We start from the raw sequence: 19,108 nt of genomic DNA on the forward strand, positions 1-19,108 counted from the left end.
GAGTCTTCTCCTGAGGGGCCCAGAAGGCGAAGGGGCACAGTACTTCCTTCCCTCTGTGAGTTCAATAGGAGGGATATAGCAGCTCCCACCAGCTTCCTCCCTGCTTCCCTAGAGATTCTTTGATATGGCCCAGTTCTACAATTGTACAGGGACCTTCCAGCTGTTTGGGGCCCAGGAGTTAAATGCCAAGCCGCTTAAACTCAGCACAATGTCTGAAAAGATGGGCTCCCCAGGTACAAAGATCTCTCCATTGCTATTAAAATACATAAAACAGTCAGTGTCGCACTTAGTTCAAATGGAGCTGCACCTTCAGCTCTCTTACAAGGCCCTAACATACAGGGAACTCTGGAAGCCGAAGAAGGAAAGTCTTGTTACAAATGTGCTTGGGGTGATCCCTACATTTTATACTATTCAGGTGATGCGTTTGTTTGCTCTAACCCTGGTTTTCCATACCTGGCGATTTTATCTTCATGAGTGTTTTAGGCATCGATTCCCTGAGGCCACCTGTTTTACTTTTACTGATCCTAATTTCCAATTTTTAGAGAAATTTGTGACACCTCTTGGCTGACATTGGTAAAGTTCCTAGAATAGCTTTATCCTGCACACCTTCTCACTTTCTGGCTATTTTTGTTTGAGAAAAATGGAGGCAGGGATGAGAGGTCCTGCTCCTCTGTGCAAGGTTATCTCTGTGGGTAGGAGAGATTGTGACCAGCATACATTTGTCCATGGGGCGTGTCCACATTGGGATGGGCTTTTTAGGTAGTTTCCTTGGCACTAGACCTACTAATTCTCCCCCATCCCTCCACTTATCAGTAACTGAAAAAAGCACATAATTGGCTTACTGGAGTCACCAATACTAATACATTTTTATAAATATGCATAGGCTCTTAATGCTTTAAAACTCGTTTCTTAAACGGACTAAACTTATTTTCCAGAACCATTTGAAAGTTGAAAAAAATTGGAATGTTTAAGACAAGAAGGACCTTTAGGATCTATTAGTCACTGTCCTATTTTACAGATCAGGTCCACACCAATGACACCCAGAGCTCACATAGCTGGTCATGTAGGAGGGAGACCATATCCTGGGTTCCTGTTTCCAGTCCTGGGCTCTTTCCACTCTACCAGAAACCACCTCCATTTTGTACACCACCTCTGGCTAGCAAACATATGCCACGTAGCTCGTGTAGCCATGTAGGACAAAGACCATTATTTCACATTGCTTTATGTGTCCCCTGTCCCCTGGGCCAGGGATGACCCATAACAGGCACTCACAACATTTACTGAGGCCTGACCTAAGTTTCCTTAACATGAATTGATGGTTGTGATTCTGATATGCAGTTGCTTGCTTCCTCAGAGAGAGGACATCTGTAGGTCCATTTATTGAGAGTCAGCAGCCTTGGACAGCAGAAGCATGGGAAATGTAGCTCTAAAAACAGTGATATTGCCTGACCTGTGGTGGCACAGTGGATAAAGCATTGACCTGGCACTCTGAGGTCACTGGTTCAAAACCCTTGGCTTGTCCAGTCAGGGCACATACCTTCTCCTCCACCACCTTCCCCCCCTCAAATCAATAAATAAAATCTTTTAAAAATAAGTAAATAAATAAAAATGGTGATATTGTTTTATCCCTGTGCCTTACTGTGAAAGAAATTATATTCTAAGGCTATCTGCACATCTTTGTTTGTACTTAACTTTGATGAGTACCTACGTCTTTGGGTGGCAAAGTTTATGTATGTGAGGTACATAACAAAATGCCTCAAACTTGCATTCTTCACCTCAGGGATAGGAGGGTGTTGAGAATGGGCTTTGTTGCTAATTCCATAGTTTTATATAAAACTCCTCAGTCATACATACATAATCAGATACTTTAGAAAATTAAACTCTGTGTCATTCTTCCATCCAGATTAAAGAAATCACAGTTTTGTATCTTTCACATTAGCCATGCATTCATTTAGCACTTTCTTCCGTTGTATTTTTAGCTGCTCTCTTAGGCCTTGTCATTGCCACCTTGGTTGTTGGAAAGTGGACCTAGCTAGAATCTGAAATGGCTGCCTCAACAGGCAGAACCCTTTCAGTTCACTTATTTATTTTTTATTGATTGATTTTAGAGAATGAAAGACAGGAACACAGATCTGTTCCTGTCTGTGCCCTGCCTGGGGATCAAACCAGCAACCTCTGTGCTACAGGAGGATGCTGACCAAACAAGCCATCCAGCCAGGGCCATTTCAGTTTATTTTTTACTTTCTCACTTTCCAGTCCTGACACTGCCTTTGGAGTAGAGAGCTTTGATTCATTAACATATTTCCTAGAAATATTCTGGTTCCTTTTCTTTGGTCCTGCTTGCTTGTCCTTTGCAATTTGCTTTTATTTATTCTGAATTATATTCCTCTTTTTGGTCACAATACTCCCTTAACCAACAAGTTGAGCTCTATTACAATTCTCCAAATTACTTCTAGCCTTACAGAGACTCTTTCAGAAGTGTATAATTATTTCATCTTCACACAGAAGATAGCTCCCTGAACTAACAATGAGTGATATGCACATTTCTTGGTGCACTGTATGACATCACCTCCTCGTGCTGATTCTGGAGTTTCTCCTCCTGATCAACCTGGATTCCCCATTCCAAGGAACAGAATCCTGGGTCACATTCTAACTTCTCATTTGCTCTGTTTGGTTACTGTGCATTAGTATATTCAATAAAACTGTCTCTCCTGACACATCTGTTTTTAAGAATTATTGGAATTTTAGGAAAGCGTTTCCCTCTGAGAGATCAGCTGTGAGCTGTAGGTTAAAGCTAATAATAAAATACTATGTATTAAAACAGACAGAAGCAAATCAGAGAAAAAAGAAATTGTGTTAGTTTTCTTGTTGCTGCCGTAGCAAATTACCCTCAAATGTAGTGGCTTAAAACTCCCACGGTCTGGAAATCAGAAGTCCAAAATCAGTTACCCTGTGCCAAAATGAAGGTGTCAGCAGGGCTGGTTCTTCCGGGAGGCTCTGAATCCATTTTCTTCAGTCATGTTACTGCTCACTCTGATCTCTACCTCCCTCTTAGAAGGACCTTTACAATTACATTAGAACTCCCCAGATAATCCAGGATAATCTCCCCATCTCAGGATCCTGAATTAATCACATCCGCAAAGTCTCCTTTGCCATATAAGGTTACACATGCTCAAATGGTTCTGAGGACGATGAAGTGGACATCTTTGGAAGCCATTATTCAGCTGACTAAAAGACCATGACTTCTCTTTCTAGTGAGTCATGGCCTCTCCTACTGATGATGGGGCTGGTTTCATGGGGTGGGGGGATGTTTGTGGGTAGGCCTGCCCATGGCCTGCAGAGACCCCATGCCAGCCTCCTGCCTGCAGCACCCTGTGATGGCAGCCAGGTCTCGCTGCCGCCATGGGACTAGCCGGCATGTCACATCGTGCTCTAGGGTCACACCACTGTTCCCTAGGTGTTTGCCAGCCGCCCTTCCTCACCCTGTTTTCTTTCCTTTCCAGCATTGTGTTAGTGCCTGGAGGCCACTGTGTCAGCAAGCTGAGAGGGAAACTGAGGCAAGATGTCGGGCCGGAGCGGGAAGAAAAAAATGTCCAAGCTGTCCCGTTCAGCCAGGGCAGGTGTCATCTTCCCAGTGGGGAGGCTGATGCGTTACCTGAAGAAGGGGACATTCAAGTACCGGATCAGCGTGGGTGCCCCCGTGTACATGGCGGCAGTCATCGAGTACCTGGCAGGTAATGTGACCTCGAGGGTCCGGTAGTCACTCCCAGGTTGCACCTTCCCCTCAGTAGCTCTCATGCAGCTGGGACGGGTGCTGGCTAAGGCTCCTGTGGGAGGTAACTGGGTTCCAGCTTGCCTGAAGGCTAAAATCAATTTCTGCAGGCTTCAGGGAGAGAAGAGGGCATAAGAGGAACAGATGATCTACACAGGAGGGAACCCACAATAAAGTGGCTTTTCCAGACCAGCCCTGAGGAAGATGTGTCTTGCTTTAGGCAAATTCAATGTGTAAAAATCTGCGTTTCCAAAAAGGTGGAACTACAGGAAGTCTGGGGGGTTGCTCTTCATGTTGTTAAAGTCAGTCTTCACGTCACATCAAAGTCCTTCTTAAATATCGGTTCTCCTGGTATGTTCAAACTAAGCCTCAGGCCCTGGCCAGTTGGCTCAGTGGTAGAGTGTCAGCGTGGCGTGCAGGAGTCCCAGGTTCGATTCCGACCAGAGCACACAGGAGAAGTGCCCATCTGCTTCTCCACCCCTCCCCCTCTCCTTCCTCTCTGTCTTTCTCTTCCCCTCCCACAGCCAATGCTTCATTGGAGCAAAAGATGGCCCGGGCACTGGGGATGGCTCTGTGGCCTCCGCCTCAGGCGCTAGAATGGCTCTGGTTGCAACAGAGTGATGCCCCAGATGGGCAGAGCATCGCCCCCTGGTGGGAGTGCCAGGTGGATCCCAGTCGGGCGCATGTGGGAGTCTGTCTGACTGCCTCCCTGTTTCCAACTTCAGAAAAATACAAAAAACACACAAAAAACTAAGACTCAGTGTCCATAAATAGTGTTGATCAGAGCATCAAAAGCATCTTCAGTTGGTTCCATGAAGCCAATAATGTTCTCATTTTGCCCCTTTACAGTGCTGGTTCTCTATCTCTATTTTGGAAATACTTTCCTATATTGGTGGTTAAAATTATTTTTTTGTTAAGAGATAAGAGTTTTGCTGTGTGTCTGTTCTTTATATATTTGAGTAACTTTTTTTCGTTTTTGTTGTTTTTGTCCTCTTATGTCCTAGTTAAACAGAAACCATACCTCACAATTTCAAGGATGCTTTAAAATATATATATATAAATATATAAAATATATAAAAATCAAAACCTATATACAGTGCTCACAGAAATTAGGGGATATTTCAAAATGAATATGAATAAAATATCCCCTAATGTTTGTGAGCAGTATAAATAAGTATGATTAGTTCATTAAAGGGTTTTTTTAGCCATTAGCAACAGTGTCTCCAATGCTGCCCATGATTAGCAAATTCCCCAGATATCAGGGTTAAATCCCTTGAGAACACCACCTGGGCAGTTGGGGGGAAAAAGCAAACCACCCCGAACTGTCTACCCAAAAGCTGAACCCCTTGCAGCCACAGCATGAAAACCCCAGGTCCCTCTCCCCCTCCTGCTTCTCCCTCGAGATCAGTCTCTTCTTCCTCTTTAAATGCACGGTCCTACTCTGCCCTCTTGGTCCCCTGCCACTCAGCAAGCAACGTTACTGACGAAACTTTTGCCTTGGTGCAGCCATGGGAACCTTCTTCTCACCGGACCTTCTCTCAGGCAGACAGACCTTGGCACCATGAGCCTGGCCCTATTCCTTATTGTAAAATAAAAAACTTGTTGCTGGGCTAAAGTTTTTCAGGAGGATCCTTTAGGAAGTTGAAGAGAAGGGTTGGAAGGTTCTGAAAGTCGATAGTCTGCATGAAATGTGATAGAGCAGCACTTTTCAAAATGGGATCGCTCTGGAGACCTTGTTGTAGCCTGAGACTCTGCATTTCTAACGAGGTCTCAGGGGATGCTGATGCTGCTGGTTCAAGGACTGCTCAGAAAAGCAAGATTCTAGCCAGTCTTTTAGCAGCAAGCCTGGAGGCTTGGGGAATGCTTGTTTAAAATGCAAGTTCCTGGCTGCACCCCTCCCCCAGTGGTCTGATTCACTGGGTCTGGGGTAGAACCCAGTAATCTAATGGAAAAATCTGCTGGCTCTGGGATGAAGAGGAGGGACTTTGAGAAAGGTGAACAAAACTTTAAAACAACCTGTTAGGCCTGTATCACCCACTGAGACTGGAAACCACTTGAGATATCACAGAAACCACCCAGAGATATCACAGCCTCCAAGCAGGAAGCTGGGCTTCCCTGATGACCTTTGACCCCAAGCCATGCCCTTTCTGCTACACTACACTGCCCATTATAATATGTGTATAATCAAAGTAATTAAATACTTCCTGTGTCTCCACTTAACCAACGTTTAAACTGTGTGCATAATAAAACAAAAATGTGGACTTTGAATCTCTGTTCTGCTTTGGTTCAGATAAACACTTACATTTTCCTATTTATTTATTCAAAAAATATCTGTTAAGCAGCTACATGGCAGCGCACACATTATGCCCTCAGACTACTCTCTGGTAATAGAATTAGATCATCAATATTTCTAATTGTCTTGGATTCTAGCCCCCAGCCTCCATAGCAATACCTAGTCTAGCTTGAGATTACTCTCTGTGAGCCAGCTGGTTTTTAAAGACTTATAGTATCTCCCAAAGTAGAACGTCATCCTATTTCTCATAATCCTCCATTTACTCTTCAAACAATTATTGAACACCTATCATGTGCCAGGTGTTCTACATGCTGAGGATAGAGCCTAAACAAGGCAGACAGAATTCCCTACCCAAGGGAGACTGGGCCAGTGAAGGGATAGGAGCTGGGGACTGGCGCTCTGCAGGCGGAAGTGATCCAATCTTGGGCGGGGCTACAGGGCGGAAGCAGGGAAAGCAGCTGGAAGGCTGTTGCGGACACCCAGTGAGAGACATGGTGAAGGGCGGTGAAGGCACTGAGAAGTGATCAGAGTGCTGATCACTTGTTTTGAAGGCAAAGCCAACAGGATTTGCTAATGGGTTGCACATGAACTAGAAGAGAGAAATGAGCACCTGGAAGGATGCCATAGCCATTAATATTCCCCCGCCCCAGCCAGTCCCAGCTTCTAGCACCTTCCCTGGTCAAATGGAGAAGGTAAGTTGGCCTTCTGAGGCCCAGGCCTGTCTTCTCTATGTCCCTTCCCTCCCTTTTGTGCATTTTCTCCCCTCCAAGCTCAGCTGGAGTTGAGAGAACACAGGCTTAGTTAGATGTCAGTTTCAGTCTGGTTTATCAGTTTACCAGCCCCATCACCTTGGGCTAATTCCTGACTGACTGAGCTGCAAGCCTGGTGCACGCAGATACACTCAATAAATGGTGATTTTTCTCTCCCTTTGATTAAGAGCTGATGAAATCATTCAAGGCAAACTATAATGACTGTTTCTGTTAAGGTGTTGTATTTTGGGGCTGTATTTGCATTTTAATTAAACAAGGAGTTTTAAGCCAAACAAGTGAATATTATTAGTGGTGTTGCAGGCTATTGTTGCTTGCTTCTTTTGTTGTTTTGGAGGAGGCATCAATTGATTTTGTTTAGGAAAGGGTGTTCACAATGTGAACGCCTCCTCTTTCCCTTGAAATGACCTTCAACATTCATGACACAGATATTGACTGAGTTTCTCCTTTGGATCAGGCCTTAAAGATACAACAGAAAACAGACAGACAGGGTCTTGCCTTCACCAGGCTTACATTCTAGCCAGGCGACGAGCACTGAATGCAGCACAGGAAACATGCATGTTGGGCAGAGAAGTGAGAGGAGCTTTGGGAAGTGGGGATGGAGCAGGCACAGGGAAGGCTTTCCGCGAGGCTCTGAAGACCTAAGCACTGGGTTTTTTCTCAAATTGATTGATTTAAAATCCTGATGTCTGGCCCTGGCAGGTTGGCTCAGCGGTAGAGCGTCGGCCTGGCGTGCGGGGGACCTGGGTTCGATTCCCGGCCAGGGCACATAGGAGAAGCGCCCACTTGCTTCTCCACCCCTCTCCCCCTCCTTCCTCTCTGTCTCTCTCTTCCCCTCCCGCAGCCGGGGCTCCACTGGAGCAAAGATGGCCCGGGCGCTGGGGATGGCTCCTTGGCCTCTGCCCCAGCCGCTAGAGTGGCTCTGGTTGCGACAGAGCGACGCCCCCAGGGGCAGAGCATCGCCCCCTGGTGGGCAGAGCATCGCCCCTGGTGGGCGTGCCGGGTGGATCCCGGTCGGGCGCATGCGGGAGTCTGTCTGACTGTCTCTCCCCGTTTCCAGCTTCAGAAAAAAAATACAAAAAAAAAAAAAAAAAAAGGGAAAAAATCCTGATGTCTGGGTCTCACCCCCAGAGATTCTAGCTGATGTTCTGGGCATCAGGATTTTTAAAAGCTCCTCCAAATGATTCTGATGGGCAGCAAAGTGGGGAATTTGTAGGAATGACTAGATTGAGATGGGGTGTTGGGCTAGGGGGAAATTGTTGGGCTGGGGAGGAACAAGGGTGAAGACCCGATGCTTAGAGGAAGTGTGTGGCCCTGCCTGAAACTGGAGGAAGTTCTGTGTACCTGGAAAGCTGGGCAATGGCAGGGCTGGGGCATGGGGTGGGAGTGGGATGAGGTGGCAGGTCCTTGAGGGCCGCAATGAGAACACACACATTCTCACACTCACCAGGGGAAGTCAAGTGGGGAGGTGATATTCTAGGGCCATCACTGGGCTTTAGGCAGAGGAGACTTGGCAGGAAATAAAATAAGATCAGTGTCCAGGAAACTGGTAGGGCTTTTTTAGTGTCACTTTTGAAAAGTGACAGTGGCCAGGACTAGGGGTGCACTGTGGGGATGATGAGAAGAAATGGACTAATTTGGGCACTATCTGGAGGGTAGGGTCAGCTCTGCTCAATAATGGATTGGATAAGGGGTAAGGGGTGTCAAGGTCGGCACCAGTCTTTCAGCATCGTCTGGCCACTTCCTTTCTGGGTGGGTTGAGGCGTGGAGATGTGCACTTGGAGACAAGAGGATGGAGAATATGTGTAAGGAGTCCAGCCAAGAGGAAGAGAAGAAAGGGAAGTAGCTAGTGTGTGGAGAATGGTACCTACAGCGGATTTAGGAAACAGTGGAGGAGCAACAGGATGCAGGGTAAGGGCTTCGGCTGGGAACTGGAGGGTTTTGATGTCTACAAAATGCCCAGGAAGGCAGAGTGGTTAGGGACACTGGATTCTGGTTCTGCCCCTTGTCATCTAAGAACCATTAGGCATGTTACTTTACTCTCCTGGTGTCATTGTGAGGATTATGTAAGATACTGCATGAAAAGTGCTTAGCACCGCTCCAGGCACATGGTAGCAATTTAGTCCATGCAGCTGTTGCTGCAATTGAGTGAAAACCTACTAGGCATGTGCGGAACCCAGGAGGGAGCTGTAGGCTGGAACTATAGATGGGGCTTCTTGGGTGGACTGCACTAAAGGTTATGGGAATGAGTAGGTCACCTAGAGAGAGCATGAGGACAAGACTGGAGAGTTCAGGACCAGCCTGAAGAGCACGAACATGCCTGGATGAATGGGGCAGGTATAGGGGAATGGGTGTTGAAGGAGGCTGAGATGGGCAGCCAGAGGTTAAGGTGAAAGGCATGAGACCCAGTGCCCTACAGACCAAAGGAAGGAGAGGGAATCAGAACCCTCAAGGGTCACGCCAATAAAACCAGGCAAGTACAACAGCTCCAGCCACCTCAAGGTCATGGCAACTTTGGCAAGGATGGTGTGTATGGTCAAAGCTAAACTGCAATGGGTTGAAGAGTAAGAGGTGTCCTTCTGGGGAGTTTGGCCCAAAAGAAGGGAAATGGGAGGGGACAACAGCTGGTGGGGTGGGAGAGGGTGTGACACAGGAGAGGCTTTAACCTGGGGTCCTCAGAGTCTATCTTTAGTTTCACTAACTGGACCTGAAATTTAGCATTTCCTTCCTTATGAATGTGGACAACAAACCACAATAGTGTCAGTAACAGCTGGGACTTTTCCACCAGTTGAAATCACTGACATTTTCTTACTTTCATTGTTGTAAGTATCTAGAGCATCATTTATCATTACTTCAGAAGCACAGTAGTAGTTCATTAGACTTGCCACTAGATCTCATTATTTAATGTGTATAGAAGCATACAGCCTACTGTATCCCATATGTTTTAATACTTTGAAAACTATATTTCAGTGTAATCAGTTCTTTTGTTATCCTATGTATTTTATGCATTTAAAACTGTATCTCATGTTGGCAAGGATGTAGAGAAATTGGAACCCTTGTGCATGACTGGTGGAAATAAAAATGGTATAGCGGCTGCAGAAAACAGCCTGATGGGTCCTTAGAAAGTTAAAAGAATTATCATATGACCTGGCAATTTGCTTGTAGGTATATGCCCCAAAAGGACTTAAATCAGAAACTGAAACAGGTATTTATACACAAATGTTTGGCCCTGGCCAGTTGGCTCAGTGGTAGAGCATCATCCTGGCATATGGAAGTCCTGGGTTCGATTCCCAGCCAAGGCACACAGGAGAAGCAACCATCTGCTTCTCCACCCTTCCCCCTCTCCTTTCTCTCTCTCTCTCTCCCTCTCTCTCTTCCCCTCCCCCAGCCAAGGCTCCATGGGAGCAAAGTTGGCCTGGGCGCTAAGGATGGTTCCATGGCCTCCACCTCAGGCACTAGAATGGCTCTGGTTGCAATGAAGCAACTCCCCAGATGGGCAGAACAACGCCCCCTAGTGGGCATGCCTGGTGGATCCCAGTCAGGCGCATGCAGGAGTGTGTGTCTCTGCCTCCCTGCTTCTCACTTCAGAAAAATACAAAAAAATGAAATATATATATATACACAAATGTTTATAAGCCTCATACACAATAACCAAAATATGGGAACAACCCAAGTGTTTAACCCAGTTTAGCTCTCCAATGTCAGTGAGGAAAAACGGGCTGAAAAGCAAGCCCCAAACTCTGGAAGAGAATTTTATATTCATGCACAATACAGATAACAAAAATATGAGATCTTGAGAATGAATAATTTACCACTTTTATGATAAGGAAATGTCTTAAAATATATTTTTAATGAGAGGACAAACAGGTCTTAAGACAGGGGTGAGTTTCAGGGAACCTCATGAAATCATTGTGTAACAGAGGAACTCATCACTTACACATCATTTCTAGACAATTGGGTCAATCCACTTAACACCAAGCATTTCTTATCTAGTGATTTTCATTTATTACATTTGTGTTTTGAAAAGATCACTTTGGCATCCAGGACTATAGGTGTGGTTGTGCAGGTTGAACACTGCACAAGAGCTCACAGTTAGGGAGCACCATTCACATCATTGACCTCAAAGAACTGTATATTTACTATGAGCATTTCCAGCAGGTGGCAGTAAAAGGTCTTGTTCAAAAAAATAGGGAAGTGTCTTGAGGAAGGGGCATCTTTTTCTAATTTGCACAAAAACACCTATGGCCTAGATAGAGGTGGCCTTGTTGACATGGATATGAAGAAGGACAAAACTAAGGGCAGGGAAATCATTTAGACAACCTGGAAGAGAAGAGAGCTTTAACTCAGATAATGGCAAGAAGCATGGAGTAGAGGGGCAAAGATGTGTGAGACCGATGAGGCCAGGAGAAAGCAGGGGGAGGGGGGAAATGACTCCCAGGTCTGTGTGTGGATGGAGCTGTCAGTCCCAAGGGTGATGGCGGGAGCAGGTCTGGGAAGGAGGTGATTTGGATTTGGGGAGTTTGATTTACCTGTGGGACACCCAGGTGAGGAATCCCAGGTAACATCACAGCAGAGCTAGAGATGCAGATCTGACCACATGGACAAGTAGGTGGAAGCTAAAGCCATGAATGGATGGGTTCCCCCAACAGACTGCATGACCTAAGCAGAGCAAAGGGCCTAGACAGAGCCCCAAGGCCACCATCACCTAGTGGGCAAGTGTACAATTACCAGGAGTCCGGGGAAAGAGACAGTCTTGGAAGAGTGGCCACACCATGCCCTCTGTTTCAGCCTCCACAATGTGGTATTTCCCATCTGCTGGGGACTGGGATAGCTGGTGTTGGTTCAGATCATGTACAAAATGTGAGGACACAGGTTCTTTTGAAATACTGTGCATGGTGAGTTTTCCAACATCCCTTTTGGCGACAAAGATCATTTGTTTACTACCAGAGACTCAGCAGCATTCCAGATGGTTAGTTACTGTTGCTGGAAGTGAGACTTCTAAGCAGTCAGAGGTTTGCTGTGGAAATCTATATATTTCCACAGAAGTCTCCACCACTTAACAGAACAATGATTTTCCCACAGAATTTCCAGCAAAACAAATGTATGCTATATAAATCCAGTTTTCCTATTGATTGCCAATAAAAGGATACTTGTGTTCCTAAGATCAATAAAATCATTCAGGAATGCAGCAACGATAATGTGCAAAAAATGTGAGAATGAACTTGCAGTGATGGAGCACTTCTCATTATGGAAATGCCATATAGATATTTAACTCTTATCTTATAGTTCACATGAATGCATTTGTTGGAACAGAATTTGAAAATATTAATAGTGGTTAATGTCATTTCCACATATAACATTTAAATGGTGATGTCTCTGTCCCAGGGAATGTTCAGACTAAAATTCAACACAGAAAAAGACTCCTTGGTCTGGATTTTCTGCTGTGTATCATTAAGTTTTTCTCTTTAAAGAAAAAACAAAAGCTCTACTTCTGGTTTTGCATGAGAACACATGATCAGGATTTTCTTTTTTCTTTTTTTTTTTACAGAGACAGAGAGAGAGAGTCAGAGAGAGGGATAGATAGGGACAGACAGACAGGAACAGAGAGAGATGAAAAGCATCAATCATTAGTTTTTTGTTGGGACATCTTAGTTGTTCATTGATTGCTTTCTCATATGTGCCTTGACCGTGGGCCTGCAGCAGACTGAGCTAGCGACCTTGGGTCCAAGCTGGTGAGCTTTGCTCAAACCAGATGAGCCCACGCTCAAACCGGTGAGCTTAGAGTTTCGAACCTGGGTCCTCCTCATCCCAGTTCGATGCTCTATCCACTGTGCCACCACCTGGTCAGGCCAGGATTTTCCTTCTTATACCTGATTTTAGAAGGGCTCGTCTGAGAGCTCAGCTGCACGCGAGCCTCACCTTGCCCCTTGCTTCCTGCCGCCTGATGAGTCACTGCCCCTGTGCTGCATTTTATCCCAGTAGATTTTCTGTCTGTGAATCGCGTGTCTGTGCATCTGTCTGTCAAGCTAAAAATAATGTGACCATTAGGGGCTTCCCATTAGCTCTGCTTCTCATGCTGACAGTTAAGTTAATGAACTTGGGAGGATGCTTAACTTCTTCCTCTAAATGCAGGTGACAGAGGCAGGAGAGTGATGGTCCAAGATGCTAAATTAAATTTGATTGCTCAGAAGCTTAAAATGGGAAGCTCCCTTGGCCCCTACACCCATCTAGAAAAAAGGGTGAGTGGAGTGGCCTTCCTTCCTGATCTGGGGTCCCTGAGATGAGTATGTGCAGAAAACTCCTTTTTATTACATACAATGGGAAGCTGCACATTTTAACCTAGAGTTATACAGTGAGCCTATTAGTAGAAGCTTTATAACTACGTTTCTCTTTTTTTTCTTTTTTTGGTATTTTTCCAAAGTTAGAAGCAGGGAGGAGGTCAGACAGACTCCTGCATGTGCCCTACCGGGATCCACCTGGCATGCCCACCAGGGAGTGATGCTCTGCCCATCTGGGGTGTTGCTCCATTTTGGCCAGAGCCATTCTAGTGCCTGAGGTGGAGGCCATGGAGCCATCCTCAGCGCCCAGGCCAACCTTGCTCCAATGGAACCTTGGCTGTGGGAGAAGAAGAGAGAGATAAAGAGGAAGGAGAGGGGGAGGGGTGGAGAAGCGGATGGGCAGTTCTCTTGTGTGCCTGACCAGGAATCAAACCCAGGACTTCCACACACTGGGCTGACACTTTACCGCTGAGCCAACTGGCCAGGGCTGATACCTTTCATTTTGATGGCTACATTTTTTTTTTTAATTTTTCTTAAGTGAGAAGTGGCAGAGAGACAGACCCACATGTGCTCCAACTGGGATCCACCTGGCAAACCCACTGTTGGACGATGCTTGCCCACCTGGGGCCATTGCTCCATTGCTCAACAACCGAGCTATTTTTAGCACATGAGGTGAGCCCATGGAGCCATCCTTAGTGCCCGGGACCAACTTTGCTCCAACCAAGCCATGGCTGAGGAAGGAAAAGAGAGAGATAGTGAGAAAGGAGAGGGAGGTGGAGAAGCAGATGGTCACTTTTCCTGTGTGCCCTAACTGGGAATTGAACCCAGGACATCCACACGCAGGACCAACACTCTACCACTGAGCCAACCAGCCAGGGCCTTGATGGGCACACTTTTTAAGATAAAGTGTTGCTTGACCAGGAGTTGGCGCAGTGGATAGAGCATCGGACTGGGAGACAGAGGATCTAGGTTCGAAACCTCAAGGTTGCCAGAGGATCTAGGTTCGAAACCTCAAGGTTGCCGGCTTGAGTGTGGGCTTGTCCAGCTTGAGCGCAGGCTCACCAGCTTAAGCATGGGGTCACTGGCTTGAGCATGGGATCATAAACATGACCCCATGGTCACTGGCTGGAACCCAAAGGTCGCTGGCTTGAAGCCCAAGGTCACTGGCTTGAGCCCAAGGTCACTGACTTGAGCAAGGTGTCACTGCTCTGCTGTAGCCCCCCAATCAAGGTACATATGAGAAAGCAAACAATGAACAACTAAGGTGCTGCAACAAAGAATTAATGCTTCTCATCTCTCTCCCTTCCTGTCTATCTATCCCTATCTGTCTCTCTCTTTGTCCCTGTCAACAAAAGAAAAAAAAAGGATAAAGAAAAGAAAGTGTTGTTGGGCAACAGCATGGATGCAGCAAACAAATTATCTAATATGGCATTAACATGGCATATAACAAATATGCTCATACTTCTCAAACTACAGTGCCCATTTTTGGTTCAGAAAACATGACCACTGTATAAATGAATTGTTGGTAAACACAATATTCATTGCTTAATAAATATCATCTGTATATTTATTGGTTCAGAAAACATGACCACTGTATAAATGAATTGTTGGTAAACACAATATTCATTGCTTAATAACCCAGAAAGGATGTGTGAGGTGAATTTGCAGTGATGTAGCACTTTCCATTATGGAAATGCCATATAAATATTTAACTCTAATGCTTATTTTATTCTAATTTTTGTTAATTACATTTGCTTATTAATAAGACATACTTATGCCAAGTTTTTATTTTATTGCCATAGATTTTATAAATGATGGCAGTTTCATGTGTTATTTTATTTGAAATTGGGTTGATTATAAAGACATACAGAATTATATGTTAATTTTAGGGTTTAGTATTTATGCCATTGCACCAACAAATCGCTAACACACACACACACACATGCACATGGGTGTCTTTGCAACACATCACACAATAAATTTATGCACACATGCACATGCCCACATTTTCCCCCTCATAATAATTCATTGGCACATTGCCTTTAGCTTTCTAAGGGAAGGAATTTTTCTTTATAGGTTCATTCACAGTTTTGAAGGGAGACAGTTTTGATTTAACAGAACATCATTCTAAAATTGAGGAAGAAGGAAAAATGGAAGAAAAAATCATACAGATGATATAAAACAATTCTACAGATTAAATATATTTTGGACTCAAAAATTTTGGTAGCATGTGAAGTCATGAGAAGAGTTAGGGTTAGGGTTAGGGAAAGGGTTAGGGTTAGGACAGTGGTTGGCAAACTCATTAGTCAACAGAGCCAAATATCAACAGTACAACGATTGAAATTTCTTTTGAGAACCAAATTTTTTAAACTTAAACTATATAGGTAGGTACATTCCTTATCGAGGTAGCGCCCACTCATGGTATTTTGTGGAAGAGCCACACTCAAGGAGCTGCATGTGTTAGGGTTAGGGTTAGGATTAGGGTTAAGGTTAGGAAAATTCCTTCCTATCAATTCTTTCACATTTACCAAATGATATGTTTGTTAAACTCAGAGCCATGCTTAGGTTCTGAGTGGTATGTGGAAAACCCCTGGGCCCCAACATCCCTTCCATCACAGGCCTCGTAGTGAGAATTCACTTCTCGGGTTAAACATTTCCTCACTCCGTAGTATAAGTCAGTTCTTCCCAATCACTTTCCTTTAGTACAAGAGGGACCTGAGCATCAAGGAAAGAGGAGCCCTGGCCGGTTGGCTCAGCGGTAGAGCGTCGGCCTGGCGTGTGGGGGACCTGGGTTCGATTCCCGGCCAGGGCACATAGGAGAAGCGCCCATTTGCTTCTCCACCCCCACCCCCTCCTTCCTCTCTGTCTCTCTCTTCCCCTCCCACAGCCAAGGCTCCATTGGAGCAAGGATGGCCTGGGCGCTGGGGATGGCTCCTTGGCCTTTGCCCCAGGCGCTAGAGTGGCTCTGGTCTTAGCAGAGCATCACCCCCTGGTGGGCAGAGCATCGCCCCTGGTGGGCGTGCCGGGTGGATCCCGGTCGGGTGCATGCGGGAGTCTGTCTGACTGTCTCTCCCTGTTTCCAGCTTCAGAAAAATACAAAAAAAAAAAAAAAAGGAAAGAGGAAAGGAGATTCTGAAAGGGCTCCCAGTGGGCACCAAGATAGACTCTACCTACATCGCTGTTCTCTTCAGAGATAGCCCTGCTGTCTTTAGGCCAAAATAAGCTCAGTTCCAATGTTAGGGTTTTGTTTTGGTCAGGATTAATTTCTGCTGACAGTAGCTTAAATAAGAGTTTATTTCTTTCTCATACAAAATAAGTCTATAGAACATAATCCAGGTTGGTAAGGAACCTCCACTGCCATAAGACACCTCAGTTTCTTCTCTCTTGTTACTTATCATCCTCAACTTCTTCCTCTTGGTCAAAGATGGCTGCTCACATTCCAGCCATCATGTCCTCAGTCTACTGGTAGAAAAGGAAGGAGCACTAGACACCACAACTGCTTGGCTTTCATTAGTCAGAACTTAGTCACATGACCACACTTATCAACAAGGGGGTTAGGAAAAACTGTCTTCATTCCTTTCTATGGTTATGGTCTCAGCAAAAAATTTAGCGAGGTTCATATACTAAGGGGGATGGGGAAGAATTAATGTCGAGGGACAACTTAGAAAACTGTTACAGGACCATATATCAGGTCTCACTAAAATATCTTACTTGTCAATAACCTGAATTCTTTTCAGCTTTCTGGATTTCTTTCCAGACCCAGATATAAAAATCACAAATGAATAAATGTGATCAAACTTGAAGACCATTCCCAAAGAAAAGCTTTAGAAAGCTCAGACCCCATTCTGTAATTGCCTATTAACTCTCCCATGTAATTTCAGCGGAAATTCTAGAATTGGCTGGGAACGCGGCGAGGGACAACAAGAAGGCCCGGATAGCCCCAAGACACATCCTGCTGGCAGTTGCCAATGATGAGGAGCTCAATCAGGTATGTCTGCAGCACAAACACATGCCACCAAATGAGTTTGCCAAACACACTACTGCTGTGGGCCTGGCTAGCGGATCATTGCTGCTAGTTTCCAGTCGCATTTACACCAAAAATTTAGATCAAATCAGAGAAGGACCAATCCTGCTAGTCATACCATTCAGCTTCAAAGTAAAATTGCATCTGGAATAGATCCCTTCTATCTATTCTGGACCTGGCCAGACCTTCTTTTCCTCTTTGAAAGCAAGCTCAGTGTATTGCTGGGAAAGGTGTAGGGCAGATGTGTTATTCTCTTCACAATTTCTTCTCCCAAACTTTGTTAACAATGTATGCTGATGAGGGCAGGAGAGCCCTTCTTTGTAAATTAAAGCTGACCTCTTAAATTTTAGAACTGACTCCCAAGTGGCATGAATGTACAAGGTGGCAGGTCGATAGTATAAGAATTTTTATTTGTGTTTATTTTCTAATCCCATTTTATCAAACTGTCTGTGGTGAAGTGGTTATTTCCAATTTATCATGGACTGAGAATTTCCAAAACTACAGTAAGAAATAATTACTAGGAAAATTAAAAAATAGAAACTATATATAAACCACCATTTTTTTTTTTATCAAATCCAATAGATAGACAATAACGCCATCAATTTAGTATAAAAGTTTCTCAGCTCCTCCTTGTGATTTCTGTGCTTTGTCACAAATGGGTAACTAACAGTGTGTGCACCAGCCCTGCCTACAGACCACACTTGGATAGAGCTGCTTTAGAGTGTGCAGAAAGTATCACGGAGCAGCTCATGCTGATTAAAGTAAACAGGTATCAGCTGGGAGGTGCCTGGTCAAACACATTTTACTGATGGACTACATGATCAGAGTGTGGAGACCGCTGGTCTGTTGCTAACTGGCTCTAGCCCTAGCATTGACCTTTGCACCTTATTGTGTCAAGCTGTGCTCCCTGTGTGTGAAGCTCTTTATCCTATGTTATGTCTGAAATTCCAGAGACCAGGGCAACATCATGGTTTCAACTTCTATACCCTTTCCTTTTGCTTTGCTTGTCTTCTTTTCTGTGCAACACAGTGGGAGGCCTCGACACCTACAGAGACACACTCTGCTAGTGGAACAGGGAACGCCAGTTAAACTGTGTATTATGCAATTTATTTGGGAAAGCAAAGGCCAGATTTAGATTTTGTTTTGCCAACAGTTGGAACAGTATTAAGTCCAGAATCAACAAGTTCTTAGCTGTCTGAACTCAAGCATTTCTCTCTTCAGCTGCTGAAAGGAGTGACCATTGCCAGCGGAGGCGTCCTGCCCAGGATTCACCCTGAACTGCTGGCCAAAAAGCGAGGGACCAAAGGCAAGTCAGAAACTATCCTCTCCCCACCCCCAGAGAAAAGAGGAAGGAAGGCCACGTCAGGCAAGAAGGGGGGCAAGAAATCCAAGGCTGCCAAACCTCGGACATCCAAAAAGGTGAGCCAGGGTGCCTCTGTGAGCCAGGGCCTCTCAGAACAGGAGGGAAGTTGAAAACTCAAAAGATAAAGGTGTAGCCACATCACCAAAGAGCTGAGGACTCTGCACAGCGTGGTGCTGGGAGAAAGTGAGAAGACTGTCTATGGAGAAGAATAGGGGCCCTTGAGACTGAGCTCAAAACACCAGGCAGAGTCTCCTAGACGTTTCCAAACCCAAAGCGTGGGTGGTTTTCATGCTTCCAGATCCCTCCCACTAATATCTCATGTGAAAGCTGATAGCCTGGAACTCTGCTTTCTATTTTTCCAGAGCTCCATGTTGCACATTAAACATCTCTAGTCTCCCCTTGACAGTCACCTAAGTCCAGCCAATGGGACTTCAGGTGTTTCGGATAACCTGATATGCTAAACAGCTACAGTTCAGAGATGCAATTTGCAGAGCAATGCTTTCCTATGCTGCCCAGCACAGTAACCGCTATCCACATGTGGCTATTTCAATTTGAATATAACTCAATTAAAACTAAATCAAATGTAAAATTTTTCCTCACCTGACCCAGCA

General features: G+C 45.1%; 1 protein-coding gene across 1 annotated transcript in view; it reads left to right on the plus strand.

The window, feature by feature from the left end:
- The window catches only part of MACROH2A2 (macroH2A.2 histone), a 53,784-nt gene that overhangs the window by 18,294 nt on the left and 16,382 nt on the right, over positions 1 to 19,108 (plus strand). Inside the window, exons 2-4 of the mRNA XM_066243516.1 lie at positions 3,504 to 3,734; positions 16,992 to 17,098; positions 18,356 to 18,553. Coding sequence (XP_066099613.1) covers positions 3,563 to 3,734; positions 16,992 to 17,098; positions 18,356 to 18,553 — 477 coding nt within the window. The 5' untranslated portion in view covers positions 3,504 to 3,562. The remainder of the gene's footprint in view (positions 1 to 3,503; positions 3,735 to 16,991; positions 17,099 to 18,355; positions 18,554 to 19,108) is intronic.

The sequence above is a fragment of the Saccopteryx bilineata genome, chromosome 9 (genome assembly GCF_036850765.1).
Source record: "Saccopteryx bilineata isolate mSacBil1 chromosome 9, mSacBil1_pri_phased_curated, whole genome shotgun sequence".
NCBI lineage: Eukaryota > Metazoa > Chordata > Mammalia > Chiroptera > Emballonuridae > Saccopteryx > Saccopteryx bilineata.